This window comes from Cupressus sempervirens, chromosome 11 (assembly GCF_028749045.1).
Source record: "Cupressus sempervirens isolate cs-2001-9-10 chromosome 11, ASM2874904v1, whole genome shotgun sequence".
NCBI classification, from domain to species: domain Eukaryota; kingdom Viridiplantae; phylum Streptophyta; class Pinopsida; order Cupressales; family Cupressaceae; genus Cupressus; species Cupressus sempervirens.
In genome coordinates this window covers 149,871,663-149,892,351 of record NC_143128.1, presented here as the reverse complement: position 1 = coordinate 149,892,351, position 20,689 = coordinate 149,871,663, and the positions used below count along the sequence as shown (strand labels likewise).

The 20,689-nt window shown below is 41.2% G+C and overlaps 1 protein-coding gene across 1 annotated transcript in view; it reads left to right on the top strand.

Annotated features, from left to right (window-relative positions):
• LOC149528643 (zinc finger (CCCH-type) family protein) overlaps positions 1 to 20,474 on the top strand; it is a 91,354-nt gene extending 70,880 nt beyond the window's left edge. The window contains exons 10-15 of the mRNA XM_089811227.1: positions 18,399 to 18,572; positions 18,657 to 18,791; positions 18,989 to 19,084; positions 19,216 to 19,560; positions 19,691 to 19,734; positions 19,862 to 20,474. Coding sequence (XP_089667353.1) covers positions 18,399 to 18,572; positions 18,657 to 18,791; positions 18,989 to 19,084; positions 19,216 to 19,560; positions 19,691 to 19,734; positions 19,862 to 20,108 — 1,041 coding nt within the window. The 3' untranslated portion in view covers positions 20,109 to 20,474. The remainder of the gene's footprint in view (positions 1 to 18,398; positions 18,573 to 18,656; positions 18,792 to 18,988; positions 19,085 to 19,215; positions 19,561 to 19,690; positions 19,735 to 19,861) is intronic.
• The last annotated feature ends 215 nt before the right edge of the window (positions 20,475 to 20,689 follow it).

Here is a 20,689-nt window from a genome sequence, read left to right as displayed (position 1 = left end):
TTTCCAATCGTGATTCACCTTGGCTGCCACCAACCATCCTCTTCCAAGAATGGCCCCATATCCCTTTTTCTTGAAGGGAATCACAACGAAATCAAGCACAAATGGTTGTGTCGTGACAGTTACTTGTTGAGCCACCAAGGTCTCAAGCAACTTTATCCCCTATTGGTCTACACCGAGTAGGTTGAATGTGGTTGGCCACAGGTTAGGCTTGCCGAGTTTCTCCCATGTCTCCACGGGAAGGACGTTCACCCCAGACCCATCATCTACAATGGTGTCTGTTAGGATGACTCTGAGGATTCCCATCTTGACCATCGCCAGGTGATGGCCATTGCTTACTCCCAGCAACATGGGGTTTGTGGCCAACCCTCCTGGTAAAGTTGGCTGTTCATTTGTCTCTGGTATCGTTGGCGGGTTTGTGTAAGTGTTTAATAATGCCATCCTTAATTTGTTAGAAATTTGTTTTGCCCTCCCCTTGGGATTTATGACAAAGGCTTAACCGCCTCCTGTGTACTATAAGTTGAGTGGTTGAATTGGGCATTGACAGATTGGTCTTTTGGTGCAACGACAACCCCACTCTAACAAGTGGTATCAAGGCTTGGTCACAGGTTTGATTCCTTAGATCCTCGGGTAAAGCTGAGGGGGGGATTGTTAGAAATTTGTTCAACACTCCCCTTGGGATTCGTGACAAGGGCTTAACCACCTCTTGTGTCTCTTAACCACCTCTTGTGTCTTTTGGTGCAACAACAACCCCATTCCAACATAATTGTGGTACTGTTTGTAAGAGGTCTTGAAGTTTGATGGGCACCTCCATTTGCAACATTTGGTTCAATAAGTTGTTTTCCACCTCCGTTTGTCCAGAAGTAGTTCCATTGATATCTTTTCTACCCTTCATTGCCCTTTCTGTTTCTTCTTGTGCCTCCGGCAGTTTTTGCTTCTTGGTGCGGGGATCTGGATACGTTGCCTACTTGGCCTGGTTGCGGGTGAGGGCGAAGACCTTCTCCTCCTTAATATTAAGGAGGTTCACTTGTTTTGGGCAGTTGGCATCTTTGTGGTCCCCTGGACCACACCATCGACACAATTTCTGAGTGTCACCCTTTGGGCAATCTCTGGCAAAGTGGCCCCATCAGCTACATGCACGACATTGGACTAAGGGCCTTCCCTTGAAGTCATACTGCATCCGATTCTTGTTGTCATTTCCACCCTGTCCCCCTTGGCGGTTGTTTCTATAGCCGCTAGATGTGGCATTGTTGTTTTTTACTTGTGTCTCATTATTAGTGCCAGAGGTGGATGGATGTTCCTGCGTGAAGAGTATTTGTTGGCTTCGTGTCTTCATGTTATAAGGGCACTCCTTCGTAGAATGACCCAAAATCTTACAAATATCGCACATCGCCTTCTTAGGACATGCTCTTCTTGTGTGCCCTTTCCCTTAACAATTGACACGACTAGTGGTTCCCTTCATGGACTTGAACTCTTCCATCATCCACTCCATGTCCTTTTGGAGGGCCTGTACCTTCTTGTTGGGTTCTTCGTCGTTGTCGGCATTGCTTTCCTCTTTAGAGGACTCATCTCTCTCAGAGGAGGATAAGGATTTATTCTTCTTTTTCTTTTTCTTTGTCGTCTTGCCCTCACTTTCCAAGTTCATGGCACGGTCATAGGCCTCTGTGTATGATGTGGGCTAGACTATCTTCATCTTCCTTCTCAGTGCCCCGTGGAGTTCTTCTATGAACCATCGTTTCTTTAATTCATCGGCAGGTTGAGTACCCATCTTGCTAAGAAGATTCTTGAGCCTTCGATTGTAGGTTCATATGGTTTTCCTTTTTCCCTTGTTTGCAATTGTTGATCTCGACAACAACCTTCTTTTCATCTCGGAGTAGTTGAAATTTTGCTTGAAATTCTTTTTTTATATTATCCCATGTGTTGATCTTCGTTTTGTCCATATCAAAAAAATAATTCATTGCCACTCCCCATAGGGTGGTTGGAAACTGTTGCAACCACTCGTTCGCGTCTGTGATCGAGTTGGTGGTCCATAGGGTTTAACATGTACAACAATTCCGTACGGGGTCTTCCTTCTCGTCGCTTGTGAACTTCAAGAGTTTTTGTTTCTGAGACATTGTGTTTCTTGTCCCTTGATGACCAGTTGTGTGCGTGTCACTTGATTGTGTCTCGAAACTGTTAGGAATTGGTCTCGATGGGTTACTCTGACCACTATGCAGTGTGCCTCCAACACTTCCTTGTGCCCCAGTGTCCTCTGTTGGCATTGCCTCCTTTCCTACTTCACGGGTTCCCTCTTGCAGTGGTGTACGGGATGAATGTAGAAACTGTTCCCTTGTCTCCTCGAGCACAATTAATTTGTGCTGTGTTTCCTCAAGCAACTCATTGCTCCATACTTGCTGTTAAAGTGAACAATGGCGCCCTTCGGTGGTTCTTGCGCCACTCGCACGATTGCCGTCTACCACACTCGGGTGATACTTCCGATTGCTCCACAGTCCATTCTTTGGCAAGTTGTCTTAGTCGCCACCTTCATTCGACTTGGATTAAATCTCCATGCACAGATTGTAATTCATCAATATCCTCTCTCAAGTTCCTATTTTTATATAAGAGGTTGGGCTTTTGACATAACCATTACAAAACAAAACACTCTTTTATTTATTCAATTTGTATACATCATGTGGTTGACTCATGTGACAGTTATAGACTCTTGAGTGCTCTTGGTACCATGGCTCAAAAGCTCATGGTTCAGTTTTGCGATGCCGTGCATCTCTCTCATAGAATTTCTTGAGGGTTTGTTGACGACATTCCTCTTGTTCCACTTTTTCCTTGCGTCTCTTATGCGATAGGTATGCTTGTGCAATTAAACGGGGGAGTTGGTCTAGGAACCTGATCATTGTTGGGTGTGCATGCATGGCATCCCACACAGTATCTTGTGTAACCTCGTTTTTTGCAGCTTCTCTCAGTATGAAGGTTTCGAGGCTTACGCAGTATAGGACGTGGAAGATTTGGGTTGCCTTGTGCTCGCCTTCCAAGAGTTTTCTCTTGTCCTCGTCATTAGTTTTTCGGTTGTCTAGTACAGGTATTCTTGTTTGTTCTTGACTTTCCATTTCGCTGCCACTCCGGATTTGAACTGGCAATGGTGCCAAATGTTTAGCCCATAGGTGAACAAGAAATAAACATATACCTTAACAAAGTAAAGTTTTATTCATTCATCAAATGCTTTCGTACAAAGTAATAATATTCAATACCAACATGATGCCAATTACATAAGTGTATGCGATATTTATAACATCCAACACGGTGCCAATGAAGCGACACAACCGTGCTCGTACCCATAATAGTCTAACTATGCCCAAATTGCTCTTCCCCTCGACAAGTTGACACGGAAGGGAGAACCGTATGTTTAGTGCTCTAAGGAGACTTCCTTCAAAGAGTTGAAGACTAGATAGTTGGGGGCGCCTATATTGGCATATCCAAATTGGAACAAGGAGTTCCACGTCCATGTGGATGCTTCTAACTTCGCCATAGGTGCAACGTTGGCGCAAACTAGCGACCATGGCCTTGATCACCCAGTATTTTTTGCAAGCCGACTACTTTCAAAAGATGAGAAGAATTACAACACCACTGAAAGGGAGGCCTTCGAGTTACGACATTACCTCTTGGCTGCACCATTCACCTTTTACGTGGACCAATAGGCGCTGATATGCCCGGTGAACAAACCGATCATCCAAGGAAGGATTAGTAGATGGTTGTTACTCCTGTAGGAGTTCATCTTCACCATTATTGTGCGACCAGGGAAAAGTCATGTCATTGCAGACCAACTCTCTTGAATCAAGTTAGGAGAGCCGTCGGAAGATGTCAATGATGATTTTCCGGATGCACACTTGTTCAGGATCACCATCCTTCCAAGATGGTATAAGTCTATTGAGGAATATCTATCCACGTCCCAATTTCGGAGGGAGATGCCGCTAGGCGAATGGCGGAAGCCAGTGTTAAGGATTCGGACCTTCCAACTAATAAATGACCTACTATATAAGATGGGCCCAGACCAAGTACTGAGGTGATGTGTAATGGAAGAGGAACTACAAAGTGTTTTGAGGGAGGCACATGAAGGTCCGATAGGCGGCCACATGGGACCCGACACAACTGCTTGGAAGGTCCCGCTTGCCGGATTATGGTGGCCCACACTTTACAGTGACACACGGGAATGGGTTGTAGTATCCCAAGCTCCAATAATACATCACGAAAGAAAATCCAATATATGTTACAACTTGAAAGGGAGTAATTTTAGAGTTTTATCATTCTCTAAGCATGGTAGACCAAGCCCATACTTTTCTTTTACAGAATTTAAACTACACATTCATATGCAAAGTTTGAACCAACAATGTCCTATTGAGTACATGAATACAATTCACGAATGAGGGGGGGTAAGAAACTTGACCTGAAATGTGTTTGTTGATGACATTGCTGTCTATATGGGTCCCCTTGTTTTGCTCTCCGATACACATGCTTGCTGCCGGTTCCAGTTCTGAATTCCACTGTAACACTCATGTCTAATATACTAGTATAACCCGTGTTGAGTAAGATGTATCAGTGGCTCCCACTAGTCTCCTTACGGCACCAACACCACCACTCCTGAATAAGTGTAGACATGTAAATATAGACAGGTTGTCTAGTATTCCACTGAAGACTCTTACTGCAGAGTCGGTACTCCCACGTTAAAGGTTAAATGACAGATCCGACTATCTCTGAGTTGTATGCATGTGATTCCAATTTTAACTGCCTCCCAACTCCTTGCTACAGTTTGCATATTTTGTTCTCCTTACTTGGACTTATGTTTGTGATCTGCCTGAGCCCGAATACTGTCACCTGCTTCTCCCATTTTCTCCTATAACATGGATCGCCAATCCTACTTCTCCCACCTTAGCTAATACCACTAAACCTCAACAATACTTCACTACTAATTGTTGGAGTAGGAATTGAAATAAACAATACTCTGTGATTTTCGTACTTGAAGCTGATTGCATATGTACAGGAGTTACTGGAGTTGCGTCCAGTGTCTCCACTATCTTGAGGGGTTTCATCTCGAGATTTAACTAGTAACATTTAAGCAACTTGTTTATATTTTATCCGTATTATATGTCATGGTGTAAATCCCATTGTAGCTCCTTGCTTCTATAACTTCGATGTGAGGGAAAACGCAAACAATTAGGCAATGTGGGATAAAAGCGTATTTCATCTTTTAGTCACTTAAGTTACTTTTGTCATAAAGTGACTTTAAATGATAAAGTAACCTTTTAAATCAACTTTATAAACTAAAGTGACTTAACTTTAGGAAGTTCCCACTTAAATATCTCTCCAATGTAACCAACTAGACTCCTGTGACTGATTGGCATCCTCAAAATAAATGCCTTTAGCCTATCCAGATGGAGAGATAGACCAACGAGGCACCATAAGGTCTAGCACGGAGAAGGGGACATTACAATCCTCCCTTCCTGGGATTGCTTGAGGGTAAGCAATCTCAGTGCTGGATGTTGTAGGATTAAATCGCCCTCCCAAGTGGCATCTTCATATGGCAAATGCTTCCAGCGAATTAGATACCCCCTGATGGACCTGTTATGCAACTTCCTTTCTATGATCTCAATCAGCTCTGCTGGGACCAATACTAGCTTCCCTTCCCCATCAAGTGGGGGCAATCCAATGGAGGGTACTACATGTTGACCAATCATTTTTTGGAAAACATTATGAATTCTGCTGTCATCTGGCAAATCCAACTCATAAACAACCTCTCCAACCCTCCGAGTAATGCGTTAGGGACTATAAAATCTAGGCTGAGGTTTTTCAGACCCAATCTTCTTCAAAGAACTTTGCTTGTAAGGTTGGAGATGAAGGTAAACCATGTCACCCAACTCAAAACTCCACTCTGTCCGACAGCGATCATCTTACGTCTTTTGTTGATTCTAAGTTTGTACAACGTTCTCTTGAAGAGATTTGAGAATGTCTAGTTGATCCTGTATCCAATCTCTAGCTAGTTGTGCCTTGCTGTCCTGTAAAGCTAGATCTACGAACGACAGGGGTTCGCTGCCATAGAGAGCTCAAAATGGAGTCATCTGGATGGACATGTGGTAGGAGTTGTAGTAGTACTCCCCTAGATATAACCATTTAACCCAAGCTCTTTGCTGTCTGGATACATAGTTTCGGAGATAATCCTCCACCCATTTGTTTACTATCTCAGTCTGCCTGTCCGTCTGTGGATGGTAACTCGTGTTGGGTGTCAACTCCGTGCTTGCCAGAAAGTGTTGAGAAATTTGTTATCTCTGTCATTCACAATGGTTCGAGGAAGACCATATAGATGAAAAACCTCTCGAAAAAATAACTCTGCTACTTGAGAGGCCGACTAATCTGCCGCTATAGCAAAAAAGTGAGTGAACTTAGTTAATCTGTCCACAACCACGAAAATGGAATCTCTACCTTGCACCTTTGGCAATCCTGTAATGAAATCCATGGATATACTCTCCCACTTCTGTGCTGGAATAAGAAGAGGCTGTAATAAACTGACTGGAAACTCGTGCTCTGATCTTGAATTTGCTGTCCTAAGTCTAAAGTATTCTCAGAGGAAATGAAATAGTGAGCTGCCCACTCCATGTCATCATGCTTCATAATGGCTTCCATCCTGTGGGCTGAAATCAACTTGGGTTCACCATTTGGCATAGCCTTGAGAATGACCTGTCGGCCATCTTGTAAGAATTCCAGCTACATCTTATCATGATTAACTGTGTACCTGCCAATAGTCTACAACCACTAACTTCCCAACATGGCATCTCAGTAATCCTAATCGACCACATAAAAATCTGCCCCAAGAAGAAAGTCGTCAAAGTGAATCGAAAGTCCTGACACTTTCCTTGTGCACCTCAATCTCTCGCCTCCTGCCACTCTAACTTCGAACTCGTGTATGTCATCAATCTATAATTTCCTCTTTGAAACCCGATGCATGCTTATGAAATTATGTGATGCACCTGTATCTAAGAGACACATCGTACGCTGTCCCCTAACTACACCCTTCAAGTGAAAGGGGTGACCTATGGGATCGCTGGAAAGGGAAGCTATGATAGGGGACTGTCTTGTACTAGATTCCTTCTTCCCCTCTCTAGGAGGCTGCTACTCACTTTCTTCCTCATCGCTGCCATCAACATTGCTTCCCCCCTGCTGCTCATCCTCCTCTTCTGAGAGTACCTCGACATAATGTATTTTGCCTTTGCTAAGGCATTTGTTGTTCGGTGTCCATGGCTCTCGACAAGTGAAACATAGCTTCTTCCTCCTGAGTTCATTCCGTGTCTCAAAGTCCAACCTGGGAGGGATTGTCTTATGCTGGTTCTTGTTTCTTTGGAACGAAGTAGACCCCTTATAAGGTTTCTTACGGGGTTGTAGGATCGACAAAGGGGACTCTAGATCATGTGCGATCTTAATAGCATCATCCAGAGTGTTTGGTTTAAGGACCTTGACCAAACTTCTATATTTGTCTTGATATCCCTCAGTGAACAACATTAGCTTACGTTGTTTTGTCATATCCGGGACCATCACCGTAATCCGTTGAAACTCATCAATGAAGTAATCTAGAGATCCACCCTGTCGTAATTGCGCCAAGTTCCTGTAGTAGACCTCAATGTCCTTCCTGTCAAAACAGGTGATCAACTTAGAGTTGAAGGTCTCGTAAGATGTAATGAGACCATGATCTTGGGTAACCAACCCATGATGCCACCAACTATATGCCGCACCCTCTAAATGCATCGTGGTGAATCTAATGGCTTTTGTCTTTGACATGGGCGTAAGTGTTAGGTGGTGTCTAGCTTGTGAATCCAAGCTCTTGCGGATGTCTTACTGCTGCCATAAAAAATGGGGAGGGATAATTTGTTCATGGTGTGCTTCAAGTTCCTGTTTTGTGTCCTAGGCCTCCTGTCTTGCTGTGGTCTCTCTACTTCTCTTTTCTGATTCATGTATTGAACAAAAGTCAGATTTTGTTTAATTTGATCAGCGAACAGATCCCATTCATCGTACATAGCCATGACATTATCCGGAAGTAAACTTGGTGCCGCAGGTTGCGTTACTTCCTCCTCTGCATTAAAAATGAGCATCGATGGCCTGTCAGTGTTCCATGTGCGGGCCCTAGTAGCTCGGGGTGATCTTGCCACACTACCACCTCCACTATGATGATTGGTGCTCTCTTATGAGTCGGAGCTAGCTATTGCATAGCACCTGTAAGTTGCTAAAGTGCAATTGTGATGTTATTCTGTCCATCTCTAATTGCCCGCAAGGTTTTCCTCACTTGTCATTTTTGTTCATTCTCATTATGAGCCATTTGAATGTCCTGTACCTATTCAACCTATTCACTTTGTTGGTTCCCAAAATCGGAGATTAGAATCCTACGAGCCTTGCCTTCTCGATGCTAGGATATCTGATCAGTTAAGGCCAACTTGATAGGAGTAGTCAATTCGATTTGGATCCTCTCTGCTTCTGGCTTTGCAAAACCAAGGCCAGTGCACCTGATCCTGGATAACAAACTTGGATCCATGACATTTATAGTAGATAAATTTAATGCAAAGACAGTTTCCCGAAATGGCAAGAGGTTAAGGAAACTTCTGGATTGCTAATAGTGAGTATTAATCTTCGAAAATACAATTACTTTAATAAACTTGGGAATGCTGAAATGAGATCAAAAGTGAATTATTAAAACAAATAGATATCAAATCCTTAAAGGAAAGAGATTAGATTATTGCCAGTGTATACATTGAGAATTATGAGCAAGTTAGTGATTATTGCCGAAATTTAAAAGGGCGATAGGGTCAAAACTATATGTTTTCACATACAACTCTATGATATTATGTATATTAAATCTATAAACAATTCAATTATCAGGATGCGTCAAATCACTTAGTATTCATGCATATATTGAACCAGTCTATGATGTTTTAACCCTTATAGAGACAAAATAGATACAAATAAGGAAATAATTACAATATTTCACAATATTTGTATTTATTGGGTTTAAATAGCAGCGAACAATTGATCTACTTATCCTAATAACAAATTATTAATAGAAAATAAAGATGATCATAAAAGACGAACTATATAGTATTTCAACTCTAAAGCAAATAAAATCTCTTACTGATTATATTGTAGAAAAAATCGTATTGAAGACACTCAGATGCTGATGCTCCACTCAACACAATTTGATCTCAAAGAATTTCGAAATTTATGCTAAATAATTCAATATCCAGGAGCTTGGCTCGAACTTCAATCATTTTCCAAGGAAGGAATTTAAATAGCACATATGCTTCAAAATATGCAAGTTTTGGTATATATGAGTGGTGTCTTTGTTTTGTTTCACATCATATATTTATAAAGAATGAAAACCCATTAGGTATCTTTCAAAGGGTCACACCTTTTCTAAACTAATAACTAACCATTGTTATAATTTTAGCATAGTTCGATTTTTTATAATATAACTGGTGGTACATCCTTCAAATTCCCATTGCACATACTTCTATTTCTGTTACGCATCCATACCAGGCTTCCAGGTAACTCCTGTTGGTTCACGAGATGGCACCATTCTTGTCTTCACCAAAGAGTTCCTCGATTTCTCCAGAATAAAACGTCATTATTTCTCAAAACCTGATTGGTGTACAATGACCGAGGATCTCTGCATCACCTGTATCTCCTCCTTTCTATTCTTTTCATAAGGATTTTCTAACATGGTTTTACTCCCCGGTCTGTCAAACTGCAATCACGATCGTCAACCCATACTTTTGCAAACTCCCCTTATTCATGTGAGTACCTGCAATAGATATACAATGACATAAGATACTAACCATCAAAAAAGATCCTTGGTTGGGAGGTTGCTGCAGGATTCGGAAACTAAGACATCCATTCTGAATGCGGTGAATGCGATTCATGTAAATGATAAGAAATCCATTTGGTAAATATTTCTTGAACATCTATTGGTTGGGCACACTCATATGCTTGTATCCACTCAAATGTATCAACATAGTGTGTAGAACATATTCCCGATATGTTTATGACAAATATCATGTCTACAGCAAAAACTTCTCATCCTGCCGATCATCCTGTACGCCGACAGCGTCTTTGTCTGCTGCATGAAACACAATGCATACGCTGGACCACTATTCACGTTCATTACTGTCTGAACCACCACAAGATGCACCAAAATCTGATCATAATTCTCTAAGAATGATGCCATAATCACAGCGACCAAGTTCCTTGGAATCATGAAATAAGCAAGGATAGTATATGTCGTTGATCATTAATGTTTGAAGACATTGCTATACAAGATTATCACTGTTATGCATTTGACAGCACAGGGTCTTTCCGGGCATCAATACTGTGAAAACTTTTTTTGTTTATACAGGAAGTTTTGATGTTCTTCTTTATTTTCTCTGTATCATACCGTCTGTGGGTGAGATTTCATTTTACCTTCTCTGCAATCTTATTGTCGCTTGAACAATATGCTCTGCTATTAGTTGATACCATGTGTCTTGTATGCACGGAAAGTGCTGCTGGAAATGCATCACCATGAAATTATTCCCAGAATTATAAGTCAAACCAATATTGGATAACGATGACCACTTCTTTCCACCAGGTGATTAATACATTTTCATGCACGGTAGTCTCTTCAGAAATCAGGGGACACTATAAGAAGTTCCAGCACTAAATATCTGAATTATGTTCAAATAGGTTCACATCCTTTTTATCATTCCTGTTTAAGAATGGAGTGCTGCGTACATCTGCTGCCTGATTCAAAATCTCTGATTGTGAAGATGCAACTACACAGGAATACACTGGAATAAAAATTGCTGACAGCCTCTTTGAGGTAAATCTGTAAATACTGTTATGATCCTGATGAATTCATCCACCATCAATTTGCTGAAGGGCCAATAAACTGAAATGACTTCAAAATCTTACATACTCTGTGAAGTTCTGCTTACTCCTTAAAACAATACATACTGAAATGCTCTTATGCACACAGGCCTACCTTGGGACACTTGTATTTTATATAAATTCTATCATAACCTGTATGTTTCTGTACAGTTAAGATTGAGCCCTCAACACAATATATCTTGTACATATCTGCTCATATTTTCTTATCCAATTGGATTGAGTGAATGATTGGATAGAATGTTGCGAATGGAAGCTATAATTTGCAAAAATTTCAAGGCTCCATCACACCCTGTTCACCTGGTTCAACTTGTTCAACCGGTTCAACCTGTAAGCTTGTCTCAAATGCTAACTCCTTATCAACTGAGTAACTATCCTCAATTTCAATCTGATCTGAAGATTCTGCCTGTTCAGGTTTAGTATGACTAAATTTATAAGGCTTCCTCTTCATGCCTAACTGTCATTTTTTTTTGTTTAGTCCAGCCTGCAACTTAATAACTTTACCCACAAGTTGGCAGGTTTTGTGGCTCTGATACCACTTTAATATCCTAAGCTCCAATAATACATCAGCACGAAAGAAAATTCAATATATATGACAACTTGAAAGGGAGTAATTTTAGATTCATCATTCTCCAAGCATGCTAGACCAAGCCCATGTTTGTCTATTATAGAATTTAAACTATACATTTATATGCAAAGTCTGAACCATCAACGTCCTATTAAGTACATGAATACAATTCCCGAATGAAGGGGGGCAATAACCTTGACCTGGAATGTGTTTGTTGATGACACTGCTGTCTATACGGGTCCCCTTGTAAATGCTCTCCAATGCACGTGCTTGCTGCCGGTTCCAGTTCTGAATTCCACTGTAACACTCATGTCTGATATACTAGTATAACCCATGTTGAGTAAGATGTATCGATGCCTCCCACCAGTCTCCTTACGGCACCAACAACACCACTTCCGAGTAAGTGCAGATGTGTGAATATAGACAGATTGTCTAATATCCCACCGTAGACTCTTACTGTAGAGTTTGTACTCACACGTTAAAGGTTAAATGACAGACCCGACTATCTTTGACCTGTATGGATGTGATTCCAGTATTAACTGCCTCCCAACTCCCCGCTACAGTTTGCATATGCCGTTCTTCTCACTCGGAACTGTGTCTGTGATCTGCCTGAGCCTGAATACTGTCACCTGCTTCTGCCTCACTCCTATAACATGGATTACTGATCCCACTTCTCCCACCTTAGCTAATACCACTAAACCTCAACAATACTTCACTGCTAATTGCTGGAGTAGGAACTGAAACAAATGATACTCTGTCATTTTCGTACCTGAAGCTGATTGCATACGTATAGGAGTTACTGGGGTTACATCTAGCATCTCCACTATCTCAAGAGGTTTCGTCCTCGAGATTTAACTAGTCACGTTTAAGCAACTTGTTTATATTTTATCTATATTATATCTCATGGTGTAAATCCCAATGTAGCTCTTTGCTTTTATAACCTCAATGTGAGGGAAGATCCAAACAATTAGGCAATGTGGGATAAAAGCCTATTTTGTCTTTTAGTCACTTGAGTTACTTTTGTCATTAAGTGACTTTAAATGATAAAGTAACCTTTTAAATCAACTTTATAAAATAAAGTGACTTAACTTTAGGAAGTTCCCACTTAAATATCTCCCCAACGAAACCAAATAGACTCCTGTGACTGGCTAGCATCCTCAAAATTAAATGTCATTAGCCTATCGAGATCAAGAGATAGACCAACAAGGCGCCATTGGGTCTAGCGTGAAAAAGGGGACATTACATGGGTGTTAAGCTATGATACGTGCTAGAGAGTAGGTAAACCACTTAAGTGAGACTTCATGCCGTTAAACCCTTCCCGCGCCCAGGAATTGTTTGAACGTTGGGGATTGGACTTCGTGAGTCTGCTGAGGCGAGTAGGTCCCGACATTGCCGATATGTGGTAGTGGCCACGAAATGAGTAGGTCCCGACGTTGCCGATACTTGGTAGTGGCCACGAAATATTTAACAAAGTGGGTAGAGACACGGGCACTACTAGAGAACTCTGCAATAAGCACCGCAAAGTTTATATATGAGCAGATCATCACGCGGTACAACATACCCATCTAGTTGACAAGTGACAGAGGAGGTTACTTTGTGAATCACGTGATCAAATTACTGACAATTGAATTCAAGATTTTTTGTTCGTTGTCTAGTCCATATTACCTAAGAACCAATGGCCAGGTGAAAGCGACAAACAAAATCCTCATGGCTATCATATATAAATCATGAGTAGAACAGGCAGGCAATGAGGAAATATTTTCATTCGATGCTATGGGCCTATCGCACAACGTTCAAAGTCACAACTGAACAGATGCCATTCCAGTTAATGTTTGGGCAAGAGGTCATGATACCAGTTGAATTCATGGTCCCGACCCTTCGGATTGCAATTGAAAATAGGCTTGGAGATATGGGAAGTCTACAAGAGCACCATATTGACTGAACAAATTGGATGAACGAAGATTAATGACGCAATGGGTGATGGAGATGACACAAACTCGTCGCAAGGCATGGCGCAATAAACATTTGAAATGGATGAGGTTCCAGCCAGGCCAACTGGTGCTTCAGTACAATGGCCACAATGGAAATTCAAGGTCAAATGGCTTGGACCATATAAAATTAGAGAAGTTGGTGATAATGGTTCTATAAAATTATGGACCTTGGACAGGCGAGAAATTCTTGACGCCTTTAATGGATCGAAGTTGAAGATCTATCATGAATGGCAAGGAGGCAAGGTAAGGGGTAATACTTGCCGGAAATTAGACTTAGGAAGTTAGAAAAAAATAAAATAAAGAGCAACCGCGGACACAACATGGCTGTGGACACAACATGGGCCGCGAAGAAGGGAAATAAAAAACAATCTCCGTCCTAGAATATACCACGAGAAGGGAAGAAAATGAGTAAAGCATTCCATGGGCGCCAAGAGAGGAGAAAAGAATAGGTTGAGGCCACAACTACTGGAAAGAATAAGGGTGTTGTTGGTAGGTGCTAAAGAAAGAAGTTCCACAGAGTGTGAAGGAAATATACCCTGCGGGAGAGTGATAGAAAATACTCGGAAGGTGACGATAAGAAACAGGCTGAGGGAGCTAAAGGAACATGTGGCATGGAAAAGCAAAAAACCATAGCCGTGGATAAATAAAAAGCCATAGCCGCGAAGAAGCAACAATGGAGAGCAACAACTTAGCAAATAACCTAACGGTCTTGTTGCATAAAGACAAAACAAGAAGTCGTTAATCAGTTGGAATATGCAATTTGCAGGGAAAAGGAGATAGTGGAAGGATCAGTTGAAGGAGAATAGTGCCGAGATTGACAAGAATGCGAGAGTATTGGCCTCAGGAGTCTGGGTTGTAGGGCCAGGAGCATCGAGTGGGGAGAAGCAGAAGGTGTGTCTTAAAGTGCATCCATCTGCATAGAAGGCTGACGTTTCTCATCTCACAGCACAATTTGAAGTGTTGAATGGCAATGAGTGCTGCAAATAGTGGCAGGAAACGACTGACATAGACTTAATCAAACAAATAATGATTCGTGTGCAAGTACATTGGGTGATTCAACATCCGGTGTTTTCCATATGGCTGTTTGAGATGATATTAAGAGCTATGATTGAAACATACAATAGACACAATAGAACAAGTACATTCACATACAATAAGCATCGTCTCACGGTCTCGTTCAAAGTCCACGACTTCACTAGGGTTCTTGGCATTCCTGGCCAAGGAGGTCGTAAAGTGGTAACTATGAACCACAAACTTCCGCAAGAATGAAAGGAGTACTGGGTGAATTTGGTGGGACATGACCTCACGTCAAAGGAGTTTGAGTCTATCATAAAGGGTACTAAGAAACGAGGATTGCGGCGGGACTTTATTCGAGAAGGCCATTGGCGGTGTATCATGGACGTGATAATGAGCTGGTTATCCGGGGTGAGTAGGGTTTCAGATATCACCCTGCCACAGATTACCTTCATGAATGACATTATGAATGGTATGGTATATGTTTGAGCGACCGTCTTCGCTGATAGAATGGAGGAATTCATAACACTGGAGCATCGCACATTCTATATACCGCACCATGCGATCAGATTGTTTCTTGAAGCAACATTCCAAACTCCAGTGGATGAGTTTGAAGTCCCATCGAGAGGAAGATTGGCACCAGGAGAACCCCGAGTATTGGAGGCTTTTGGACACGGGTGGCACGATGGCTGGTTAGAAGAGGGTAATGTAGGGCGTAGATGTCTACGGTGACACTGATAGCGGACGAGAGGATACCATGGAGAGTGGTGGGACTGATTTAGAGGTAGAATGTACTTCAGTGGAGGTTGGGAATGATGAGGCAGATGTAGGGTCCCCACCTAAGACACTTCTCACTTCTTAGTTGCTGACTTCTGCGCACTTGATAGCCACCACCCCCATGCCACTTATTCCTCCATTCGACGAGAGGCATGGACCCATTGTTATGACTCCACCCACGGCCATGGCGGAGACCATAGATGTATCGGCTAAGATGGAAGTTGTCAAGGTGCCATCCCCGCTAGCCACCCTCGAGAGAACTCCAGTTGTGGACATCCAAGTGGATTTAGTTGCCCCTAATCTAGTAATTGCAGTTTCAACGACAGGGCTCGTGGAGATGCACTAGGCACTAGAGCCTGAGCCTCGAGTTCGACTAGATGTGATTGACATAGAGGCTACTGTTACTATAGCTTGATCCTTGTTGGTCGAACCTATGGGTGTGGCCTAGCTAGCACAACCAACATAGCCAGAGGACGAGGGTGTTGTAGTGATGGACCGAGCCAGTGTCTTCTTAAGACAACAAGCTCGACTCACCCTTATAGATGGCGACCCCTCCATCTAGTCCCCGAGGTGGGGAGGGGTATTCACAGGAGTATTTGTCATTCTAGAGCCACATGAGTCGAGAGTACCACAGTTCGAGGATGTGCCGAAGATGAGGGCACTGTAGCGGAGGTGGATGTGGCTGTCATAGAAGGGGTAGAGAGGGAGACAGAGATGGATACAGAGTAGGATGTCGATATTGAGGACAGGCTGAATTATGGGTCGGATGAGGAGAGAACCATGGCATACATTAGGGCCATGGAGGTTGTGCTGGAGAGAGGCCGAATTATTTGACAACATGCTTTGAACCGTAGAAGGGAGTTGTAGTTGATCTGAGCCTATATCCAAAGGGGTTGTATGTAGCATTTCCGCTCTTGCTTTGAGGCCAGAGGATGGCCAATCGTGGAAATGACAGAGATGCTGGCTGATTGGACTACAAAAATTGAGTTGGGACCGTGCAAAACTGCCATGGAGAAGCCTACACAAGAGAGTAGCAGCATATAAAGATGTCTACTATGCTCATTGGGGTGCAGAGCCAGATAGATAAGCAGAGAGGTTTGTAGTTGCAAGGTCTAGCGAGGTAGAGGCAAAGGCTCGAGAGGAGCTAGGTACCTAATTGACTAGCCACTAGGCAGCATGGGCAGCATAGCGAGCAACGCTCTTACAGGATAACGAAAAGGCTGAAAAAGTGCTACAAGAGGCTCAGGCACAGGCTATGGAGGCAACACTTCTATTGAAGGAGACATTGTAGGTCAACACCAAGGCACAGGAGGATTTGCACATTTAGATAGATTAGGTCTACGAGTTGTGTCGGTTGCTAGACACTCCAGGGACGCAACCTCCCCCTTAGTCTTTGTTTTGATGTATTTTCTTCATTATCTCCTATTTTGTAAATTGGTAAGTCGTCAGGAGACGATTTTTTTTTTTTTTTTGGGGGGGTGATGTTGTCCGGCGAATTGAGTAGTTAGACCGTTATGGGTATGGGCACGACTATGTTGCTTGATTGACACCGTGTCGTATGTTATAAATATGGAATACACTTATGTAATTGGCATCATGTTGGTATTGAATATTATTACTTTGTACGGAAGCATTTGATGAATGAATAATACTTTGTTAAATTATATGTTTATTTCCTGTTCACCTATATGCTGAACACATTGATGTTTATTTACTGTCCCTCTACAACATCAGCATTCAACTTTAAGCCTAACTGTGGCCCTCATACCCTCATATTTGGAACTATTTTTCTTGAAGAATATTATGGATATATATTTTATTTGAAAGGAACAATTGCTCTTTCACAAGCTTGACTAAGGAATTCTCTCATTTCTTATAAGAACATGGAATTTTCTTTTACATGTCATATTGTTTGTAGTTGCCTTTTTCATCATACAACATCAACTGAAGCATTGAAAATGAATACATCTAGTGTCTACTATTGATCTTGGATGCCAGTATTTATTCAGTGATGTTTTCATTTTGTGAGAAATAGTAGAGGGCTTTGGGTCTCGTGTTGGGACTGGATCCTATAATATTGAATAGAGGATGATATATGCTTGGGTGGCAGGGGTGTATGACATTTACGTTTTGTTTCCTCATAGTGATTGATTGCAAGGAGATTTATTCTAAATTTTGGTTCTTGGTGCTGTATAATTTTGGCCATGGTTGTACTAGGTGCTTCCATATTTGGCGCAGCCGATTTGCATTCTTTGATATTTTTGTCAGTGTCATTCTACAATAGGCGACAACTTCCATGATAAGAATGCTTTGCTTGCCTGATAGTTCATTTCCTTCAGTTTCCCATGTTTGATTTTGGATGTTTGAAATGATTTTCCTCATTGATAATGAAGAGTGTTTCAGAAACCACATGAATAAGGTTGGGATCTTCGGGCACTTTTCCTTTGTTGAATCTTGCTTTAGTGACATGATTGATACCCTTGAATTTGTCAATGGTGGTTAGAATGAAGAGTGTGTTAAGGGAAGTTCCTCAGAGATGTTCATACATAAATGGTGTACAGTTTAATGTGTGAAAAATCATCCTGCTTTGCTTGCTGCCTCCATCAATTTGCCACTTGATTGCTCAAGAAATGCCACGTACTGTTTCTGCTGCTTCTATTCCTGGAGAGCTTAATAAGAAAGGCCGAGGACTAAACACTAACAATTTGGTCAATGGACGCTATTCTTGATGCCAAGGAGCATATGAACTACAAAATGATAGAAATCTTACATATATGGAGCAAAATCTGAATGATACAAAGTGTGTTCTAGACAGAATGAGCTCAAATTGTTTAGGAATTGAATATGAAACAGCTAGTAGCTCTCTCCAAACTGGTCTTCCTACCTACCTTTCAATCTCCAATTTTCCTCTAAGATTGACAACCCTGGCAATGATAAAAATGCTAGCCAGAAGTGTGTGTATATTGGTGTGTTGCTTTGTTCTTTCCATACACTTTGTTTCTTTTATCATTGAATGTAATCTGTTGTCATTCTGATCTTGAATTTTTGGTTTCCAAATTCACATTTTTTGGGTGTGTGTTTTGTTCTGATGGCAATTTTCTATGCAGGACCACCTGGGTATTTCCAATGCAGCACCTGCAGATGCCACATTGTTCCCAGTACATCTACCTAATGTTGTGGCTGGAAGGATTGCAGAGAATGACTACAGAGAGCCTGTAGGCCAAATTCATGATTACATAAATAATCTTTGCTTCCGTATATCTCCAACTGCCTTTTTTCAGGTTGGTCATCATATGAATTTTATAGTATTGATATTGTGCATTATTTCTATATAATAAATTAAAATGACTTGTAATTGCTGTTAGGTTAACAGTCTTGCTGCTGAAAGACTCTATACTTTGGCTGGTGATTGGGCTCAGCTTAGCCCTACAACACTACTTTTTGATGTATGCTGTGGGACGGGCACAATTGGTTTGACACTAGCTTGTCGTGCCGGCATGGTAATTTTTTTTTCCAAATTGCTGGTGTACTTGGTTATTAACAATGTTGCAGTGTTCATCTTGACTAATCCATTGGAAGACATCAAGCAAGTTGCCTGTCCAACTGATTGCTAGCATTCTTTTCTCATGGAGCAATGCTTCTAGTATATTAAAAAACAGTTCAATATGTTATGCTGATTTATGTGTGTTTTTGTTAGGTTGTAGGAATCGAAATGATTGCCCCTGCTGTTGCAGATGCCCAAAGGAATGCAGAAATGAATGGTATAAAAAACTGCCGGTTTGTTTGTGCAAAGGTTAGAGAATTTTTGATTCCAGCAAAAAGCTGGAATTTTTTGTACTCTGTTTAAAACCATGAATACTATACTTGTATGATGGTATCTTTGGTAAAATGTGACATGCCATTGTCATTATGGACATGATACAGGCTGAAGATGTGATGGATTCCTTGCTGAAAGAGTATGTTGATATAACAACAAAAACAGAATCTGATATCAAAGAAAATACCAGTGACAAAAGCAATGATAATATGACAAAGGAATGTTCCAGTCAATCTGAAGAACAAAGGTCTGATTCTTCCGTACCTATAAATGTAGAAGATAATAATGTTGATAAGGAATGTGAAGAACTTGATAATAAAGGCCCCAGCTCTTTAGATATCTCTTCTCAGACAAATGGCGACTCTGAAATCAAGAAGGAACATGGTGCAGCAAAGCAGTTTAATGATGTTGTTGCCATAGTTGATCCACCACGTGGTGGTCTACACCCTACTGTAAGTATACTTAGATTCAAGTAAATCTGATTCTTATGTTCTATTAGGTCTAAAGAATGCACGATTTCTATATGAAATTAATTTCATGGTTGGATTCACTTCCCTGAAATTCTTGATTTACAATGTACAGGTCATCAAAGCTCTTCGCACTCATCCACGCTTGCGACGCCTTGTGTAAGTAATCATAGAGCCCTGTTCTATTCCATCCAATGATCATGCCATTGATTGGGTGGAACATCCATTTAGACATAAATAAGCATTTTAGATGTAAGGAATAATAATGTCTTGTTTGAATGTGCAGCTATATCTCATGTAATCCAGAGACATTATTAGAAAATGCAATTGAACTTTGCACACCATCAACGGAGAAAAATGAGAAAGGGAAGGGGAATAAACGAGGGTTCAGACATATGAGCAATTTGGGTCATGCTAGGCAGCGTGCCAAATCCATGCCTATGTCAGAAGCTTTTCACCCAGTAAAAGCATTGGCTGTAGATTTGTTTCCCCATACACCTCACTGTGAGATGGTAATGCTGCTAGAGAGATAGGATATGAATTTTCTTAGTGAAATTCTTCATCTTCTATATGTTGCATAGCCATGGGCAATATGGGTTGTGAATGACAAGCAGCCAAATCACTGCCTACTTAAGAAGATTTTTTGTCTCTAATGGGCATTTGCTCATAATCGTTACTGTGAGATGGTAATGCTGCTGGAAGAAAGTATTGGGATCTTGCAAATATTCTTATTAAAATTATGTACCTTCTAGAGGTTACATTTCCATCCATGCCACAGGCCATTGGACAATGCTTATAGCTGGGTGTCACTGCCCAATTGAGGGTTTTTTTTGCATTTTTCTTTTAAACGCTGTATTCCAAATTTAATGAATAATATAAAATAACTTTCGTCTCTATAATCCTGAACTTTTTTATGTATTCTCTGTTTTTTGTAAATTCTAACAATCAATACAATTTCATTAAACTTAATACAATTTCTCAGAAACACAATTTATAAACTGAAATTATAAGATAGAAGATTTTTCTCAAATATTTTATTAACCTCAAATAAGTTCCATACAATATCGTTCAGTATACATTAGCTTTTGAAATGTGACATTTAATTTTTAGACAC